The 17017-nt window shown below is 42.5% G+C and overlaps 1 protein-coding gene across 2 annotated transcripts in view; it reads right to left on the reverse strand.

Moving 5' to 3' along the window:
• The window catches only part of PTK2 (protein tyrosine kinase 2), a 132180-nt gene extending 118076 nt beyond the window's left edge, over positions 1-14104 (reverse strand). For both annotated transcript variants that reach the window (XM_010584205.1, XM_010584204.1), the window contains exons 1-2: positions 13884-14104; positions 190-356 (exon numbers count right to left, since the gene is read on the reverse strand). In XM_010584205.1, coding sequence (XP_010582507.1) covers positions 190-356; positions 13884-14078 — 362 coding nt within the window. In that variant the 5' untranslated portion in view covers positions 14079-14104. The remainder of the gene's footprint in view (positions 1-189; positions 357-13883) is intronic.
• Positions 14105-17017: the final 2913 nt, after the last annotated feature.

Genomic DNA, 17017 nt, shown 5'->3' on the forward strand with positions numbered 1-17017 from the left:
CAAAACACCGCTTACAGCTCTTTCTGAAGACTTTGGTGGTCCAGGTTTTTCCCCCCTCTCCGTTCCACCACCTCTATTCCACCACAAGAAGATTCTCCTTAGTAAAGCGAATTATAGAGTAGTTTTTTAAGACAAGGCAAAGAGACTTATATGACTCGATTTTGACACTGAACAGATTTATAGTCTTACTTCCATTCTTCTGGAGGGTGGGCTAGTTCAAATTTCTCTCTCACATTGGACACCCCCATGTCCAGGTGTAGCCAGTGAACCTCCTCAGACTGCAGATGGCTGAGTCGTAACCCATAGCAGGCCACATTTTTCACTTTGTGACTGTCCACAATCTTCTGAATTATGCCCTAAAACAGAGAAACATACACTCCTTACAAGCCGTAAAATGCAATATATATTTTTTTAAAATTTAAAATATTACCATGTAATACCCTATACAAAATACTAAGCAATAAATCAGATATCACCTTTATTAAGAATACTGAAGATGTTCACCTGTAAGCTGCTATTTCAGACAATCATTTACAATTTCTGAAGTTTCACCGGCATGGCTTCACAAAACATCAGTAAATACGTTTCCATGCTTCTTATCAGAATTAAGCCACTATTTCCTCTACGTAAAGCAGAATAACATAAAAGCAAAAATATAAAAAGCAGATTTGTTGATGAAAGCAAGATGTATTTGTTCAAAAAAGACCACCAGCAGCCTTTAGAAGTCACTCTCCATCTACAACTGGAAAATCACCTTAGACTTTCATCCTATTTAGTGCCCCAACAGCCAGGATTTGATAGGCCACATCACAGCCCCTTGGTTTCCTTTCCACTCTTCCCTCCCCTCCCCTCATTTTCTCCTGAGATTCAGCACAGATCCCTTATAAAATGGAGCAAGACACAGTTATTTGGGAAGATTCTCAAACAAAACAAATGTCCTCCTTGTTTGTCCCAAGGTAAATTTCAGAGTTTGAGGTTCTCTTGCCCAAAAAAGGAACCTTTAAAAAAAAAAAAAAAAAATAATAACAGATTGCCATTTCCCTTCCATGTTAGACCTTAAAAACCTCAGAAAGGTCTAATACACTGTAACTGAAATTCAAATGTGTTAGTAGAGCACGGATTAGCAACCTTTCAGGTGCAGCATGCCAGGCTGTCCTGCTCTTATCCAGATTAGAAAGTCAGCAGGAGATCAGAGCTGCTCCCTCACAACCCAGTAAAAGGTAAGGCTTGTCTCTCTGCAAGGCGGCAGACCCCCGCCAGTACAGAGTTTAGAGCTCAGCAGGAGCACAGGCTATCACTGCTCCCAGACACTTCTTTCAGAATTCACAGACCTTTGTTTCTGACCCTGTAATGGTCTGAAAATTTCCTACTGAAAATGCTTATGTGCAAGAGTGTATATACATGCACATATATATGCACACAGATGCACAAGCTGCTGATTCTTGCTCAGAATTTCAGAAAACATCAACACGTAGCCAGTGTTAAGTACTACAGGAGCCAGAGGTGGGCTACTGGAGTGAGCTAAGCAAAAGGGTTTTTTACAGAATAACATTGTTTCCCAAAATTTATTATTTTATATCCCAAAGAAATTGTTTAAGACCCTGATTCTGCAAATTAAGCAAGCAGAAAACTAACTGCAAAGAGGGAATTAAAGAAGCACTAAGTCTGAATAGAGGGGGAAGATGACACATGTAGGAGTGGAATCATGCTTTTGGTGAGGTGACAGTGAGCTGTTAGATCAGCTCACACATCTTATCAAACTGCAACTTTTAAATAATCTTCCAGAAGCAACACAGTGCATAGTAAAACATATAAAAAAAATAAATATACCTTTCAAGCCTACAAGAAGGAAGCACAAGCCGTGTTTAGTAAGTTCATGGCAGTCTGAGTCAGAAGAGGCTCCATCAAGCCCAGTACCCTGTCTCCAACAGCAGTGGCATGAGCATCCTCAGAAGCATCATTCACTTCAGTACCAGTAGTGCCTCCCAACACCCTTGTCTTCTTCCATGCAGGATGCTTGTGGAGGACTGTATGATGTGGGAGGGAAACTTCAAAACACGCTGGCAAGTCAAAGTTTTCAAGCGGCCCTACCAGCTGCCAGCACCACACAGACTAACCAGCAACAGCTGAGTCCTGGCAGCCAGAAGGTGCCCAAGTTGCTGGGACAAGTGTCTGAGGCAAACAGAAGTAACCTCCCTGCAGTACATTAGTAAAACAACTGAAGGAGGAACCATAGTGGCCACAGATGGATGCCGGGGGAAGAGGCGACGCCAGGCAAGCACATATGACACTTCCCCTAAATGCTCTCCCAGCCTCTGACTGTTTTTATCTGAGTGGATTTCCTGAGCCAAGCATTGTTTCTGTCATTCATCAGCCTTCAATGAAACACTCCAGTTACTCATCCTGTCTCCTTCTTAAAGCAGTTAACTTTTTGCAACTTTCCCCAGCAAGTTCCAAAACTCTATTATCAGGTCAGTGAATGGTTTTAAATCTGAATTAAAGGTATTAAGCACAGTGTATAAAACTTGGTTAAGTTTATTTCTTGCCTGTATTTCAGGGTCTTTGTATCACATACTGCAAAAGAGAACTTTTGCCCGTGTCCCAGCAAACACATAACAACCAACAAGTACTTTCAGAAGTGACAGAGGCACATTTAACCTCCTCTTCACCCAAAGGACAATCTCTGCTTAGTTAGTAAAGCCTAACATTTTGGCACACGTGCTCTCCTCTAAAGGGAACACTGCCAGCTTTTCTATATGTATGCAAACAGAAGAGATTCATTCATTTTCATCTCTTTCTGCACCCTGCATAGAATATATAACATGCAGTGTTTGTTTTTGGAAATCCACCCCTTCCCCTGTCTCTGACGCTGTCAGTTGATAATGAAAATAGAGGTACATGTTCTTAAATGTTAGTAATGCCAGCTGTGATAAGAAATGGCTTTGGAAAGAAAAAAAATTAAGGCAAAATTACCTATGACCGTGAACCACCAAGAACACTGATGCATAAGGCTCAGCTGAAACCGTTACTATTTACTCAGGAAAGAATCAAGCCAGACATCTCAGAACCTCTCTAATTTTCAGGTTGGGATTTCAAAAGGATTGAAGAAGTCAGATGTCTTAATTCCCACCAAAAGCAAGTGAGATTTTTAAGCCTCTTTCCTTTTTATATCATCAATTCTAAACCTATCATAGAACCAAAAATAAATAATAATAAAAAAGTAAATGTATTTTCGAAATTATGTAAGAAGGGTAGCCCATCCCTTCTGGCCAGGTAGTTGGTATTACCCCAAGAAAATAATTAGCAACAATTAGTACATACTGCAACTCAAGAGAAAGTCAACTAAACGTAAACATTAAGGAGATAGCAGCAGTAGTGCAAAGGAAGTCAAGTGCAAGTGTTTGAAAATACATTCTTAAAACTTACACATGCCCAGAAAGGAAGAAGCGATGCTTTATGTGAAACAAACACGTTAAGTGGCTTCTCTCTGTTTTTGTTCAGGAATGCCACAGAGTTCATTCCAGATGCTAACAAACCATAGCCAGAATCAAAACATGGAGAAACAAGGAAATGCGGTGATTAAGACACTCAAAATGGCTGGTCTGCAGGGGAAGCCTCTCAAGTAAAAACATCTATTTGCTTATTTACTTTTTTATTAATAAACCAGAGAAGTTGAATTTTAAAATATTTAGAGCCACACCTTCAATCAACATAAACCAGCACCACAACAGGGCGGTTCATTCAGCAACACGAACTCTCACCATGGGTAGTGCAGCATATAAACAGTATAGTAAGTTCCCATACAGCAGGACAAGGTTTGTTTTATCTGGCTGCTATTTCCAAACAGTACAAGATTAATCTCAAAAACTTGCACTGGCACCACAGCCATAACCGGGTCAGTATATTTAACTCCGATCGGGTAGTAAACAACACACAGAGCTTCCCTGGGTTCTGGGCAGCCTCCACAGACCAAGTGGAGAGGCTCGGAGTGTCAAAGCCACCGCCATCACTCCAGGACGGCTGACGGCTTCTTGTGTCTTTCATGGTCACAATGTGAGGAGCCGTGCCAGAAGCATGCCTGATGTTCTTCATGGTGGTGATCAGAATACTTAATCAGAAGTTTCCAGACAAACAATTTAACAGCTTAACCACTGCACAACAGCGACTAAAACATCCTGCTGAGATATGTCATGACAATCTTTTAACTGGAAGCATAGCCAGAGAAATCTGAAATCTCTCCAGACGTGACAACAACCAGCCTTTTAGCTCAGGAAGCTCCTCAGATGCATTCTAAAGTGGAAAAAAACAGGTAAGGAACACCAAAGTTTCAATCTCGATTACAAATTTATGACCTCGGATTAACACAGCTAGAAATACTCATAGGAGAGCTTGACTCCAGCAGAAACCTACTCCAAAATGAGATTTCACTTTGGGTTTACACAGAATACCTACATGAATATAAATTTCTATGAAGAGTTTTCATGTGTCTGTTGTCATTCTCATAAATACCCTACAACTGTAAGGAAGTCACACAATCATATGCCAGTTAAATGCTGTTTACTGTAATCATGTTTACTTTAATTAGGTTTCCAGAGCTAACATTTACACCCTGAACATAAAATAGGCTAGTACAGCTGAGCAAAAGAGAATGGGAAGCCCTTGGAGGAGTTTCCTAACAATAACAGCTAAGTAATAGGTCACCTTTCCCTCCCTTTAACCGAGAGGGAAGAAAAAAAAAAGCTTTTTCAATAGCTAGAAAACTAGACAGCACTCATTTTTACTCAGTTATCTAAAGAATCCACAGATATTCAACACAGCTAATTTAAAAATAGATTAATATTCTCCCTATATTAGGAGAATACATCCAAAAACAGAATTTACAGTACAGTGTATTTAGGAGGCTGTTAAAAAGTCAAGACAGACCAGAGAAAGGCCAAAAGGTGCAGGATACCCTAGACTCTCCCTGTACGTATCAATAATACCTTGTGCTTCTGTAAATGAGTGAAAATGAACTGCCTGCTTGTAAATTACTAAAACTGATATGCTACTATGGATAAATTGAAGTTGGAATAATATACTCCCAGTGTGACTACAAACCTCATTTCCGTATTTAGTAGGAAGGAGAAAGTGTCTTGCACTAGAGAAAGTCTTTAAAAGTAGCACCTCTGACATAGGGACACGGTGTTCATGTTTGTGAAGCACTCCAAATATGCCAAATGCTATTTATACATGAAGTATTATAAATCCTGATGAGAGATTTATATGGGGACCTTAAATGAAGAGTTGGACAACAGCAAACTACAAAACTCTGATGCAAATTAATTTATAATTTCTATAAAAGAAAAATCCATGCCCTCACAACAACAAAATGCAGATTGTCCTCTGATGACACTATGTCTGACATTCAAAGAGAAAAGCCCACATCCCTCTTTTTATCATCATCATGCTACTTCCTCTCTCCTGCACTGATCCAGCCAACACATTTGTACATCACATGATAAACTAGATTGGGGAACTGATCCAGCGGAACAAGAACTCTGTCACTGAAGCCCAGCAACATATATTGAAACTGTAGCCTGAAAACACATTATTCTGATGCCTAGGATTTTGCCACCATGCAAGCCCAGAGACACCATCGACTCAAGCAACACATCCACGTTAAGCTTAAGTGCCTCAGCATCTTGCACACTTAAGCCATACACACGCAGATCACTCAAAGTGCCTCCCCACATCCACCCATCGTTCCACAGGGAACCTCCGAGCACACGCTGACAGCACTGACAAATACAGAGCTGGTACAGCTGTGCTCTCCAGCCTCCTTGGCTGAATCAGCACTCCTCTGATCCTACCACACGCTGGTATAGCTTCCCAAATAAACATAACAGTATTTTAAATGTTGACAGTAAGTTCAGTTTTCCAGATGCTTAACATATAGAACTCACTATCCCCTACCCTCAGTTGCACTTGCAAAGCTTACGAGCTTCCTTGGATCCAGTCCTGTATGGCTAAACCCTAATCCAGGCTGTGCTCTTGACTTGAGGGGCAGGTGCTGATTTCTTCTCTCTGGTGACCAGTGATAGGACACAAGGAAATGGAATGAAGCTGTCCGACAGAGGAAGTTCAGATTGGACATTAGGAGAAGGTTCTTCACTGAGAGGGTGGGTTGGTCACTGGAACAGGCTCCCTGGGGAAGTGGTCACAGCACCAAGCCTGTCAGAGTTCAAGGAGCATCTGGACAACGGTCTTAGTCACATGGTTTAGTTTTAGGAAGTCCTGCTGTGCTGGTTTTGGCTGGGATAGAGTTAGTTTTCTTCATAGTAGCTGGCATGGGGCTGTGTTTTGGGTTTGTGCTAGAAACAGTGTTGATAATACAGGGATGTTTTTGTTACTGCTGTGCAGTGCTTACACAGCCAAGCCCTTTTCTGCTCCTCACACCACCCCACCAGCAAGTAAACTGGAGGTGCACAAGAAGTTGGGAGGGTGAAACTGAAAGAGTTAATGTCTCAAACATTGTGGTGGGGCAAGATCTGCATAACAACGAACCCTGCACAGCAAGGAACCACAGGTGAAAAGCAGGTGGATGGGCACAGATCAGCACAGGACATCAGCAACAGGATGGGGAGGGCTTGCTGGAAGGTGCACAGCTCCCTGTTCTGATGTGCTGTTCTGATACGCTAAGCAGGGAAGCTCATCATGTATGGCCAAAGATCAAACAATGGTCATGCCTGCAGGGAAGGAGAAGTTACTCCCCAAACGACCCCCAAGCCCATCAACCGATTTCCCAAAGGTTCTGAAAGCACAAACCCTGTGTGACACTTAAGTAGCCTAATGAGCTCAAGTGCCCATCCAAAGGAGGGGCAAGGATGATAAAAGGGCACACAAACTGAAGCCCCACGGGCACCCACCCACCCGAACTGGTCCTTTAGACCAACGCTAGACCCAGGACGGGTGAAATCTCTCTTCTCTTTTTCTCTGTTCCTCTCTCTCCTTTTCCGCAATCCCTACACCTCATCCCTTTAGACATAAACCGTTGACCAAGTCTGGGACTAAGAGTTGATCCAGCTGCCCCGGGCCCTTCTCTGAGAAGGAGTCCAGAAAGCAAGGGGGTCTGCTCTGAACCTTGTGACTCAACAGGAGGGATCTCCTTATTCCCTGAATTGATGTATATGGTTACCCTGGGTTACACGGTTTACAGAAGTAGTCCCATGTCAATTCCTGTTGTGAGAAACCCCCGCCACCTACTATCATGCCTCCCCAGTTCAGTTTACTTCTGCCATGAATAAAATCTTTAACTGATCATTTGGGGTCATTTCACCTTAACTTAGCCCAAGGGAATTCTGAATTAAATGCGACTCCCTGGTCTGTCCAGCCTAGGTCATGACAAGAGGGGACACAGCCAGCACAGCTGACCCCAACTGACCAAATCCAAAAAAATAGCACCATACTAGCTACTGTGAAGAAAATTAACTCTATCCCAGCCAAAACCAGCACACCTGCAAGGAGCAGGGAGTTAGACTCGATGCTTATGTGTCCCTTCCAACTTGAGGTATTCTATGATTCTATGAGTTGAAGCCACTTGTAGATGTAGGTGTTTTCAGAAAAATGTCAAAGGGCTACTTATACTGTTCCTAAAATGTTATTTTCCATGTGTGTCTCATCCAGTGTTATGGGTTTGTGTGGCGTGGGTTTTTTTTGGTAGCAGGGGAGGGGGCCGCAGGGGTGGCTCCTGTGAGATGCTGCTAGAAGCTTCCCCTATGTCCAACAGAGCCAATGCCAGCCGGCTCCAAGATGGACCTGCCCCTGGCCAAGGCCATCAGCGACAGTGGTAGCGCCTCTGGGAGAACAGATTTAAGTGTGTGGGGGAACCCAAACAAACTGCAATTGCAGTCAGAAGAGAGGAGTGAGAATATGTGACAAACAGCCCTGCAGACCCCCAGGTCAGTGCAGAAGGAGGTGGAGGAGGTGCTCCAGGCGCCAGAGCAGAGATTCCCCTGCAGCCCATGGGGAAGACCATGGTGAGGCAGGCTGTCCCCCTGCAGCCCAGGGAGGTCCACAGGGGAGCAGATCTCCACCTGCAGCCTGGGGAGGACCCCATGCGAGAGCAGGTGTATGCCCGAAGGAGGCTGTGACCCCATGGGAGAGCCCGTGCTGGAGGAGTGTCCTGGCAAGACCTCTGAACCCCTGGAGAGAGGAGCCTACGTTGGAGCAGGTATGCTGGCAGGACTTGTGACCCCACAGGGGACCAACAATGGCACAGTGTGCTCCTGAAGGACTGCACCCCATGGAAGTTTGTGAAAAACTGCAGCCTGTGGAAAGCACTCACGTTGGAGAAGTTCATGGAGGACTGTCTCCTGTGGGAGGGACCCCACGCCGGAGCAGGGGACGAGTGAGGAGTCCTCCCCCTGAGGAGGAAGGAGCGGCAGAGACAAGGTGTGAGGAACCGACCGCAACCCCTGTCCCCCTGTGCTGCTCAGGGGGACGAGGTAGAGAAATCAGGAGTGAAGTTATGCCTGGGAAGAAGGGAGGGGTGGAGGGAAAGTGTTTTAAGATTTGGTTTTATTTCTCATTACCCTACTCTGATCTGATTGGTAATAAATTAAATTACTTTTCCCCAAGTCAAGTCTGTTTTGTGCCCATGACAGTAACTGGTGAGTGATCTCCGCCGTCCTTATCTCAACACATGAGCCTTTCATTCTATTTTCTCTCCCCCATCCCTCTGTGAGGGAGGTGAGTGAGCGGCTGCATGGTACTTAGTTGCCAACTGGCGTTAAACCACAACACACGGCTAGAAGTTAGTCTTCTCAGTGACTGAGGTTACACTGAGAAGCCTCTTGCCCTTTTTCAAGATAGGCAATATCTTTCTTGGGAAGTGTTTGCAAAACAGGAATGCTGCAGCAGATGATGAGGGATGCTCATAAATAAGGCTTTAATACCTTATTCCCTGGTGGTGCAGTAACACTGCAGTGCCAACAAACAGGCATTTCCTTTCTTCTCCCAGTCTTCTCAATTGTGTCAGTCTGCAAGATGATGCAGCTAACAAGATTGCAGAACTGATCTGGATTAAAAGCAACACTAAGACAATCATTCATTCTAACTTGGACTAAGTTTGCCAAACAGTCACAACACCCATGCCAGCACAACGAAGGTGGCAGCATGAGAAAACAAACAGCAAGAAGGAAGCTGGCACAGCTGCCAGAAGAAATGCTTGTCTAACTAGGATATCATTTGAATTGCAGACCTTTGCAGTAGAGGCTCTTTCCATTCCTCCACTGCAAACTGTATGTCCAATCAAATACTCGGGTCTCCTGTATTACAGGGTGAAAGTACAGCAACACGATATGGATTGCATGGGAGAGGCAAACCAGAAAAAAGCAAGCAACAAATACTAACACAGTAACACAGTTTAATAAACTGCTTTAGTGATGTCTCGGCTGAATGGGCTTCAGCCCTTCTCCTCCTAAAAAGTTCAAATTAGGGAACTGACTGGAATACACAGTCTTCCAACCCTGCGCCTTCTACCTGTGAAAAATAAGATTCTGCAGGTGGGTAGGGAAACTGAGGAATTTGCTCTGGTCTTTTTCTGTCATGTAGGGATGGGAGACAGCCAAGGCATGCCCCTTGACTTCAACATTTTTGAAGTTCAATATATCCTTATCCTTAGCTAAGGATGTTGTTATTTTTTTTATTCAGCTTTTTGGCTTCTCATTTTGTCAACATTAAAGCAGCTGATGTTTCAGGCTGGTACTGCAAAGAAAACTGAGAAAAGGGCATCTGAATGATGAACAGGTTAAGAGAGAGAGCCCTGGATGCTGTAACTCTATTTCTCAAAGACTTCTCACCTTGCTTCTCTCTAACTCCAGAAATAACAACAGAGCTGACAGCTAGAAGTTTTAATGCTATCTCTATCCAGTTTATGTTTTAGACAGTCTTACAAAATTGGAAGAAAACAAACCTGTATGAGAATCAAGGTATGATGCATGTCTGGCAATAACCTGGTTTTAGATTTCTGGTTTTTATTTCCACATAAATAATGCCATCTTTACTTCTCACGACTACTATTCATGAATCAAGGATAAGCTTTAAGGGCTAGAAGTTTAAAAGAAGGTGTAATGGATGCAAGCTGGGCACCTCTGGTGTGGGAATGCAGACCATGGAGCAGAACTGCACTTCAGTGAAAGCCATCTGTAAGGGGCTCACAGAAGGTTTCCAAATGTCTGTTGTCTAAAAGACCCAACCCTTCCATACCCTCTCAATCTGCTAAATGCAGTACACTCATTTCTCCATCAAATATGGATACAATTCTGTTTCAACCACATCTTCTGGAAACAGAAAGGTGATTTACTTGTAACTGCTGATCAAGATGGGGTGGCAGTGTTTACTTTTAGGGTGCACTTGAGACCAAAGAAATTCCATCTCAGCAACACCCACCCACTTGCATGCCACACCTGAGGCTGTGAACAGGGCAGAGCATGCCCTGCATCCTCTCCAACCCCAAAGCCTGGAAATCCCTCTTCGTGAATATGCACGTAGACAACACATCCAAATGAAGCCATACCAAGATAAATAGGGAACATAAACAACCTTTCTTCCTCTGGCAAATGTATGGCTATCTATATATGGACTCGAAGTAGGAGACTACTGTTTGCAAATTCATAAAAGCCTATTTTTTTTTTCTTTTGGAAACAAAGCATGTCTTCAGTCTAATACCAAAGAAAAAAGGGTAAAGAGAGCATGCCAGTTCTCTGAAATCCAAAAAAGCATTTCCAAGAATTGAAAAGCTGCCCTTGAATCCATTGCAGAATACAGACTCATCCCTCAGAGGAAACACTGTCTTTGAGGGACTAAATCCATCCAGAATAAGCAGAGGTCCTCTGCCAGTTCTCTGCAAAGCAAAGCCTATGTACAGCCATGCTGTTGTCTCAGTTAAAGATATTTCAAGTCAAATAGCAAGGGAATCATACCTTTAGTACCTTTAGAGCAGAAAGCTAAGTTCTGTTCATCTGAGTTTAAAAATATGAGTTTTTTAATGAAAAGGGTTTCCCCTCATGATCAAGGATTTGTGTATAAGACGTACAGCTAAAGCACTGTTTCCACTCTACTCTTAGGAAGTCATAGAAGATTTTTTTATTATTATTATTAAAGGGAAAAGGGCCTTTCCTCACTTCTTTGACTACCAAACACATCCTTTCCATTAACAAAGGCAAACTTGACTTTGTTAGAAACAGATGGTGTTAGAAATTAGAAATCAGGGGGAAAAAAAAATCCACCCTTACTTTCCTTTGGTATTAGTACATTCTACAAAGCCCTCTGCTTTACCAGCAGAAATACCTTTAATTGGCTCTTCTGGAGATTTCAGACCAAGTCTGACTTCCTTTGAATACTGGAAAGGTTCCTCTGCTATCATCCCAGAATCTGTGCTAACTAGGGAGTAGTCCTGAAAAACCTTTTTTTCCTTTCCTTTTTTAATTGCAGAGCTGTCTCAAACACATTCACCTCTGCATATTCTTACAGAGCTCCTTGGAAACAAGCCAAAGGCCAAACCCAGCACCAGCCTCCTTCTCAAGTTTGTAATTCAGAAGAAATGGAAGCTCTATTGCAGACTGTCTACTCCACAAAATGGGGGGGGGGGGGGGGAAAACTAAGGCATAAAAACCTTAAAGACTATTTTAATCTTAAATTATTCGGCTTGGTCGAACAGCAGTCATTCCAATGGAATGTAAGCTTGTACTCCAACAACGGTTTACTGTTTCTAAAATAAATGTCAGGACATGGTAATATATCAGTGCTAGATCTTTACTACGGAGTACCTGCACATTCAACAGTCATTGTCCCAGATTAACAAAATAAAAAAAGAATCAGATTTGTTAAAAGAAGAAAGTTTAACAGCAACCCATCACATTCTTCTTTTTCAGGAAAGGAAAACAATACAGAAATCCCGTTACTTTTAGAAACAACTGTCCATTAAATGTGCATATAAAACTAAAAACTTAAGGCATGCCTCAAGTAACTGCTACTTGCCTGTTCTTTTGATCCTGCTTTTATAAAAAATATGACACATTTTTGCTTAAAACAAGGATCTGTAACTCTGCAAATTGAACTCATCACTGCATTTCTTACAGGGAGTGTAAGTTTTGGATCCTTAAAGCCCATAACCACAGGTATTTCTGAGCTGGAGAAACCAGAGATGTAATCTCTGCTTTTGTTTTGCAAGTTCCTACACACTTCTTCAGAAAGATAACCTCTATTTCAAGTACCATATGAAGAACCCTAGACTTTGTCCACAGTAGAGGCTCACAAGGTTAAAAACATACCGAGACAGTTTTTCTTCCCTTGTACCAAGTAATACACTTTATGAAATGAATCAATCACATTAGATATATCAAACCACTATAGTGAAGCCAGGGAGCAAAGACGTTTCAAGTGGCACCCAAAAAACCCTATTCCATGTAAAATAAGAGTATGCTATTGAGGATAATGATTCCCCTTGTACCTCTAATCTGTCTGCTCACCAACTTAACCCTAAACACAGAGATGAGTTTATTAAATTGACAAGACAGATCTTCTGATCATCATCAATGAAAATCGTTGAATTTCACAGGTCTATTATCACTGTCACAAGATCTATTCCACTTAGGAATGCTGTTAGGTCTTTTCAAATGCAGCCATGCCAGAAAATAAACAGTAGGAAAGAAAAAGAAAACATTCAAAACTCTTTAGTCTTTTTTACTTGGTTTTCTCTTGCACAAAGGAAACAATACCAGGCAGAAGGAGACAACAGGTCTCCTTAACTCTGACAACTCTCTGCAGATTGGAACTGTGTCTTTGTAGTGGAATTTGAAGTACTGTGCAGAGAATACAAATTTTGGAAGGAATGAGCAGATGGGAACCTGTTTCTACAGTAAGAACCTCACAGAAGAAAACAACCCCGCATACCACCTACCAGCATGCAAGACTCTGCTCTTGGAGAATAATTAAAAAAGAACAAACCACGAAGTTTTAAAAGCGTTTGACATGTTAAATTGAGCTTCATTTCAGTGTAAATACCACAACATCTCAAAAACTGAAAGAGTAAGTGTAGTAAATGGTAAGTAAAGGTCTCAGCATTAGACAGAACCTATGCTTCAGAATAAACACTGTTTTTTCATGCATACATAACATTTCCCCATACCTCCAAGATTACAGATACTTAAGAGTTATTCTTAAAAAAAATCCCAACCTTTGGGTTTTTGGTGTAGACTAACTGAAGGACAACATTGTACAAATACAAGCAGCAGGTGACTGGGGTGGAGGGAACAAAGGGACTTACTGAGGGGAGAAAGGACTCTTTAGGCTCAATTTCCCCACACTGTGGGGGAATGAGTTTCCAAACAAGACTTTTTGTTCTTTTTAAGTCATGTACACATTATATTCAAAAATTTTAAACATGTAAATACACACATCTTACATTTAAACATGTAAAAAAAATGGGGTTTTTTTTAACATGAAAAGTGTCATTTAATGTCACCTTCATGTCAGCTCTCATCCCTGCCATCCTGCCATGAGGTGTCACACAGGCTTTTGGGGAGTATAAAGTGGTAAAAGTCAACTGACATACATCAGTAGCAGTTGCTAGACTGATAACCACTGTTGTAAATTTCAAGTTTCTGTTCTGCAAAAATGGGAAGAGTTGTCATTTCTTTAAGATAATACACAGTCGTACATCAGGTTTTTTTGTTCTCAAGGAAAGTTAGTAGCACCTAAAGCTTTTTCTGGTTACTTACAATATACAACAAGTAAAGATTCTTTTACAATAAACCGCAAAACTTCTCTGTTTGTTTGCTTCCAGACTTTTACCTCCCATTTTTTGAGCATGAAGTTAACACTTAACCTAAAGACAGACTTACTCGGACATCAGTAGCATCTCCATGCCGGATAATGCTGGCCCACGTTGTCGGTTCACTGCTATTTTCAAAGTAGTGAAAAACCTTTAAGACTCGTTCCATGGCCCCTGGGGAACGCTCCATCCCAGTACTGAGGTGCGTCTTTGCACTTGAACTTGGTGTATGATTCAAGTTTGGATCAAGGTAAGCTGCTGCCATGGTTTTGCTAGATGCTAGGTATCTGTCATATTCTAGGAAAGGGAAACAAAAAAATAAATTGATTTTAGTTATACCTGAATCTTACACCGATTCATACAAAGCATTTACTGGACATCCATAAAGACTCATTTTTTAAAGGACATGTAGTTGCCTTTTTCAGAGTTCCCTCCTAAAACAGTTATACATCTACAAACATAAAAAACCTACCCAGAAGACTACAAGAGAAACCGCAAGCCCCTTGGAGCAAGTAATCTGAATTTGGACAACAAAATCATTAACAAAAGTGGTATCTTCAGCAAGACTTCTTCCTTTAGTTTCTCAATGACTTAACACAGGCCCCTGCCAAAGACTTCAAGACCAAATGGCACCTTCCAGTTTTAACTGGAGTTCCCATCCCTAAAATCTGCCAAATCTGGTCTTGCAACAAGCCTCTAAAGATCAGCATAAGGAACTGGAGGCTTTCCACTAAGAAGCCGCACACCAACACCAGGCTCTCCTGTTTAAGGCTAATACATTGTCACTTCACTTGTTTTGTACTATTTGGGGGAACCAGTGCAACTCAAAATCATCCAGAGCTAAATTTATTATTCACTGAGGAACCATTAAGACCACCACTGTACCTCCTCTCATCAACTACTAACTGGCTGAGTTTTATCATCGACTAGCCTGGTTTCCAAGGGATTTCCAAGTCTGGTGGCAAAAGGCATGGACCATTGTATGAGTCTGCATCTCAAAGAAAAAAGAAAAAAATTGCCTCTTGGCTACTGCTACAAATTAGTCAGCCACAAGCAGATGGTGTCTGAGAAATCAATGCAGTACAAGAGAAAAAGAGCAAACAATACCTCCTCCCTTGCCTGACAGTCTCAAGCATCATTCCAGTCTGCTGGCTGGAAAGTGCAAAGAACTGCAGGGCTTTGCACCAGGCCTTGGACAAGTGCACCGAGCTTTCTGTACCTCCTCCTCCTCACAGCGAGCAGCCAGTGGGGAGGCAGTTTTGGAAATCTGGAGATGTTAAAAATAAAATAAACTTGATCTTTTTGGCATAGTACTCTGAACGCCTTTCTGGTAGTAAAGCTGGCCTGCGAAAGAGGGCTGGAGGAGAGTGAAACTGCTGCAGTATTGCTACTGAACGCCTGAGCCTTAGTTTACTTCATTGCGAGGCAGAAGAGAGACCCACACTTCCAGCTGAGTTCCCGTAATGCCTGGCTGCCCCTCAACAGAGCTTCAGCCACCAACCAGCCACCCGCCATGGTGCTCTCTGCTGACCTCCCTGACAACCAGTTCAGGAAACTATCACAAAAAAAAAAGAAAAGGTGATTTGCCTTTTGCTTTACCTATTAATCTATCTTTATCTCAACCCACGAATTTTCTCACTTTTACTCCTCTGATTCTGTCCCCCATCCCACCGAGCGTGCGGGGCTCTGTGGGGCTTAGTTGCTGGCTGGGGTTAAACCACGACACGGGGTTGGCTTAGTTTTATACCACAGCTGCCTGAAGCTGCCGTAGGTGTTACACAAGCACAGAGGAAGAGAAGCAGAAGGAGCCGGTGGTCGGGGCAGGAGGGGAGACAGTCTCCCCTCTAGCAGCAGCTAGCCATTACACCAGTTCACCAACACTGTCAAACCTCACCATGAGCTCAGCTAACAGGAATCTAGCACCGGCAGTATCAAGGCTTGAAATCTTCAGACTGTAGATAACATTTGCTAGAGGCTAAAACCGGACTTTAAGTCTACCAGGAGGATCTTAAGTGTCTACCTAATTCAGACCCACAAGATAAAGAAGAAACAAACGGCCCATCTGCAAAGTATGTCTTCACCTCTTGAATAAATGGTTCAATTGCATTCATCCAACAGAACTGTAAGAACTTAAAATTGGCAGCACTGGGTCAGACAAAAGGCCTCTAATGTCCTGCCCTCAGGGAAGATGGTAAGAGCAAGCCAAGGAGACGCTTCTCCCAAACATTCCCCCAGTGCCTGACCCTTGAGGGACTTCCCCCACCTGCCATGCACTAGCTTAGCTTCATATCCCTGTTGCCTCTGTCTGAAAACTCAGGAAACCATTATAGCTTTTGTACTTTGCTTTATTGTACTCTTTTCCAGCAGTCAGTACAAATGTATGAAGCCAACCTTATGCTCCCGTTAAAACCTTTCCTCCTTTCCAGCCTACACCAACAGATACAGATCTGAAAATGCTGGGAACCCCTCAGCAACACTACTCTTGACTTATCCTCATCAAAGGAGCTTGTGAGCTGTTTTTATATAAACCTCGACTTGAAAGCTGAAGAAGGTACAAAAAACTCCCCTGTGGCAGACAAATACCAAGACCACACGACTGTACATGCTCCTAACTGCAGGGCTCCTCTCCTGTAAGGTTAAAATAGCCATCGTGAAATTCCAAATGTCCAGAGTGGGGAGTTTCATCAGGACAAATTTGCAGATTAAGCCCTTCAATAGCCCAACTGCTAGGAATGAAATGGCAGTTTTCAGGCTCAGATGTGGGCCACTTAACTTCTGCATTATGTTCTGCCTCCTTCAGAACAACCCACCCTACCTCAAAGTCACTAGTAAAAAATGCTAAGCTTTATTTCAAGCTTACGTACACAAACAGCAGGAAAATTTGCTACAAACCAAAGCAACATGAGTAGTTTTTTTAGTAAAGGAGAACTAAAAGAAATCCTGCTTTCTTTTAATTAAATTAATATTAATTCACCATATTCCACTCCCTTAACATACACATTCATCAGGTTTTATTTGGCAGAAAAAGAACATGGAGAAAAGCTACAGGAAAATACCAAAACAAGCATTTAGAAGATGTCCGACCACAGACTTAACATGGACAAGCTACATCCCTTGGGAGCACAAACAGAAAAGCAATGAAAGACAACAGTTTCTACACGCAAAAGTGCTCTTAGGCAGCATAATTTCAATGGACGGGCAAAT

The sequence above is a fragment of the Haliaeetus leucocephalus genome, unplaced genomic scaffold, assembly GCF_000737465.1.
Source record: "Haliaeetus leucocephalus isolate CR32 unplaced genomic scaffold, Haliaeetus_leucocephalus-4.0 Scaffold953, whole genome shotgun sequence".
Taxonomy (NCBI): domain Eukaryota; kingdom Metazoa; phylum Chordata; class Aves; order Accipitriformes; family Accipitridae; genus Haliaeetus; species Haliaeetus leucocephalus.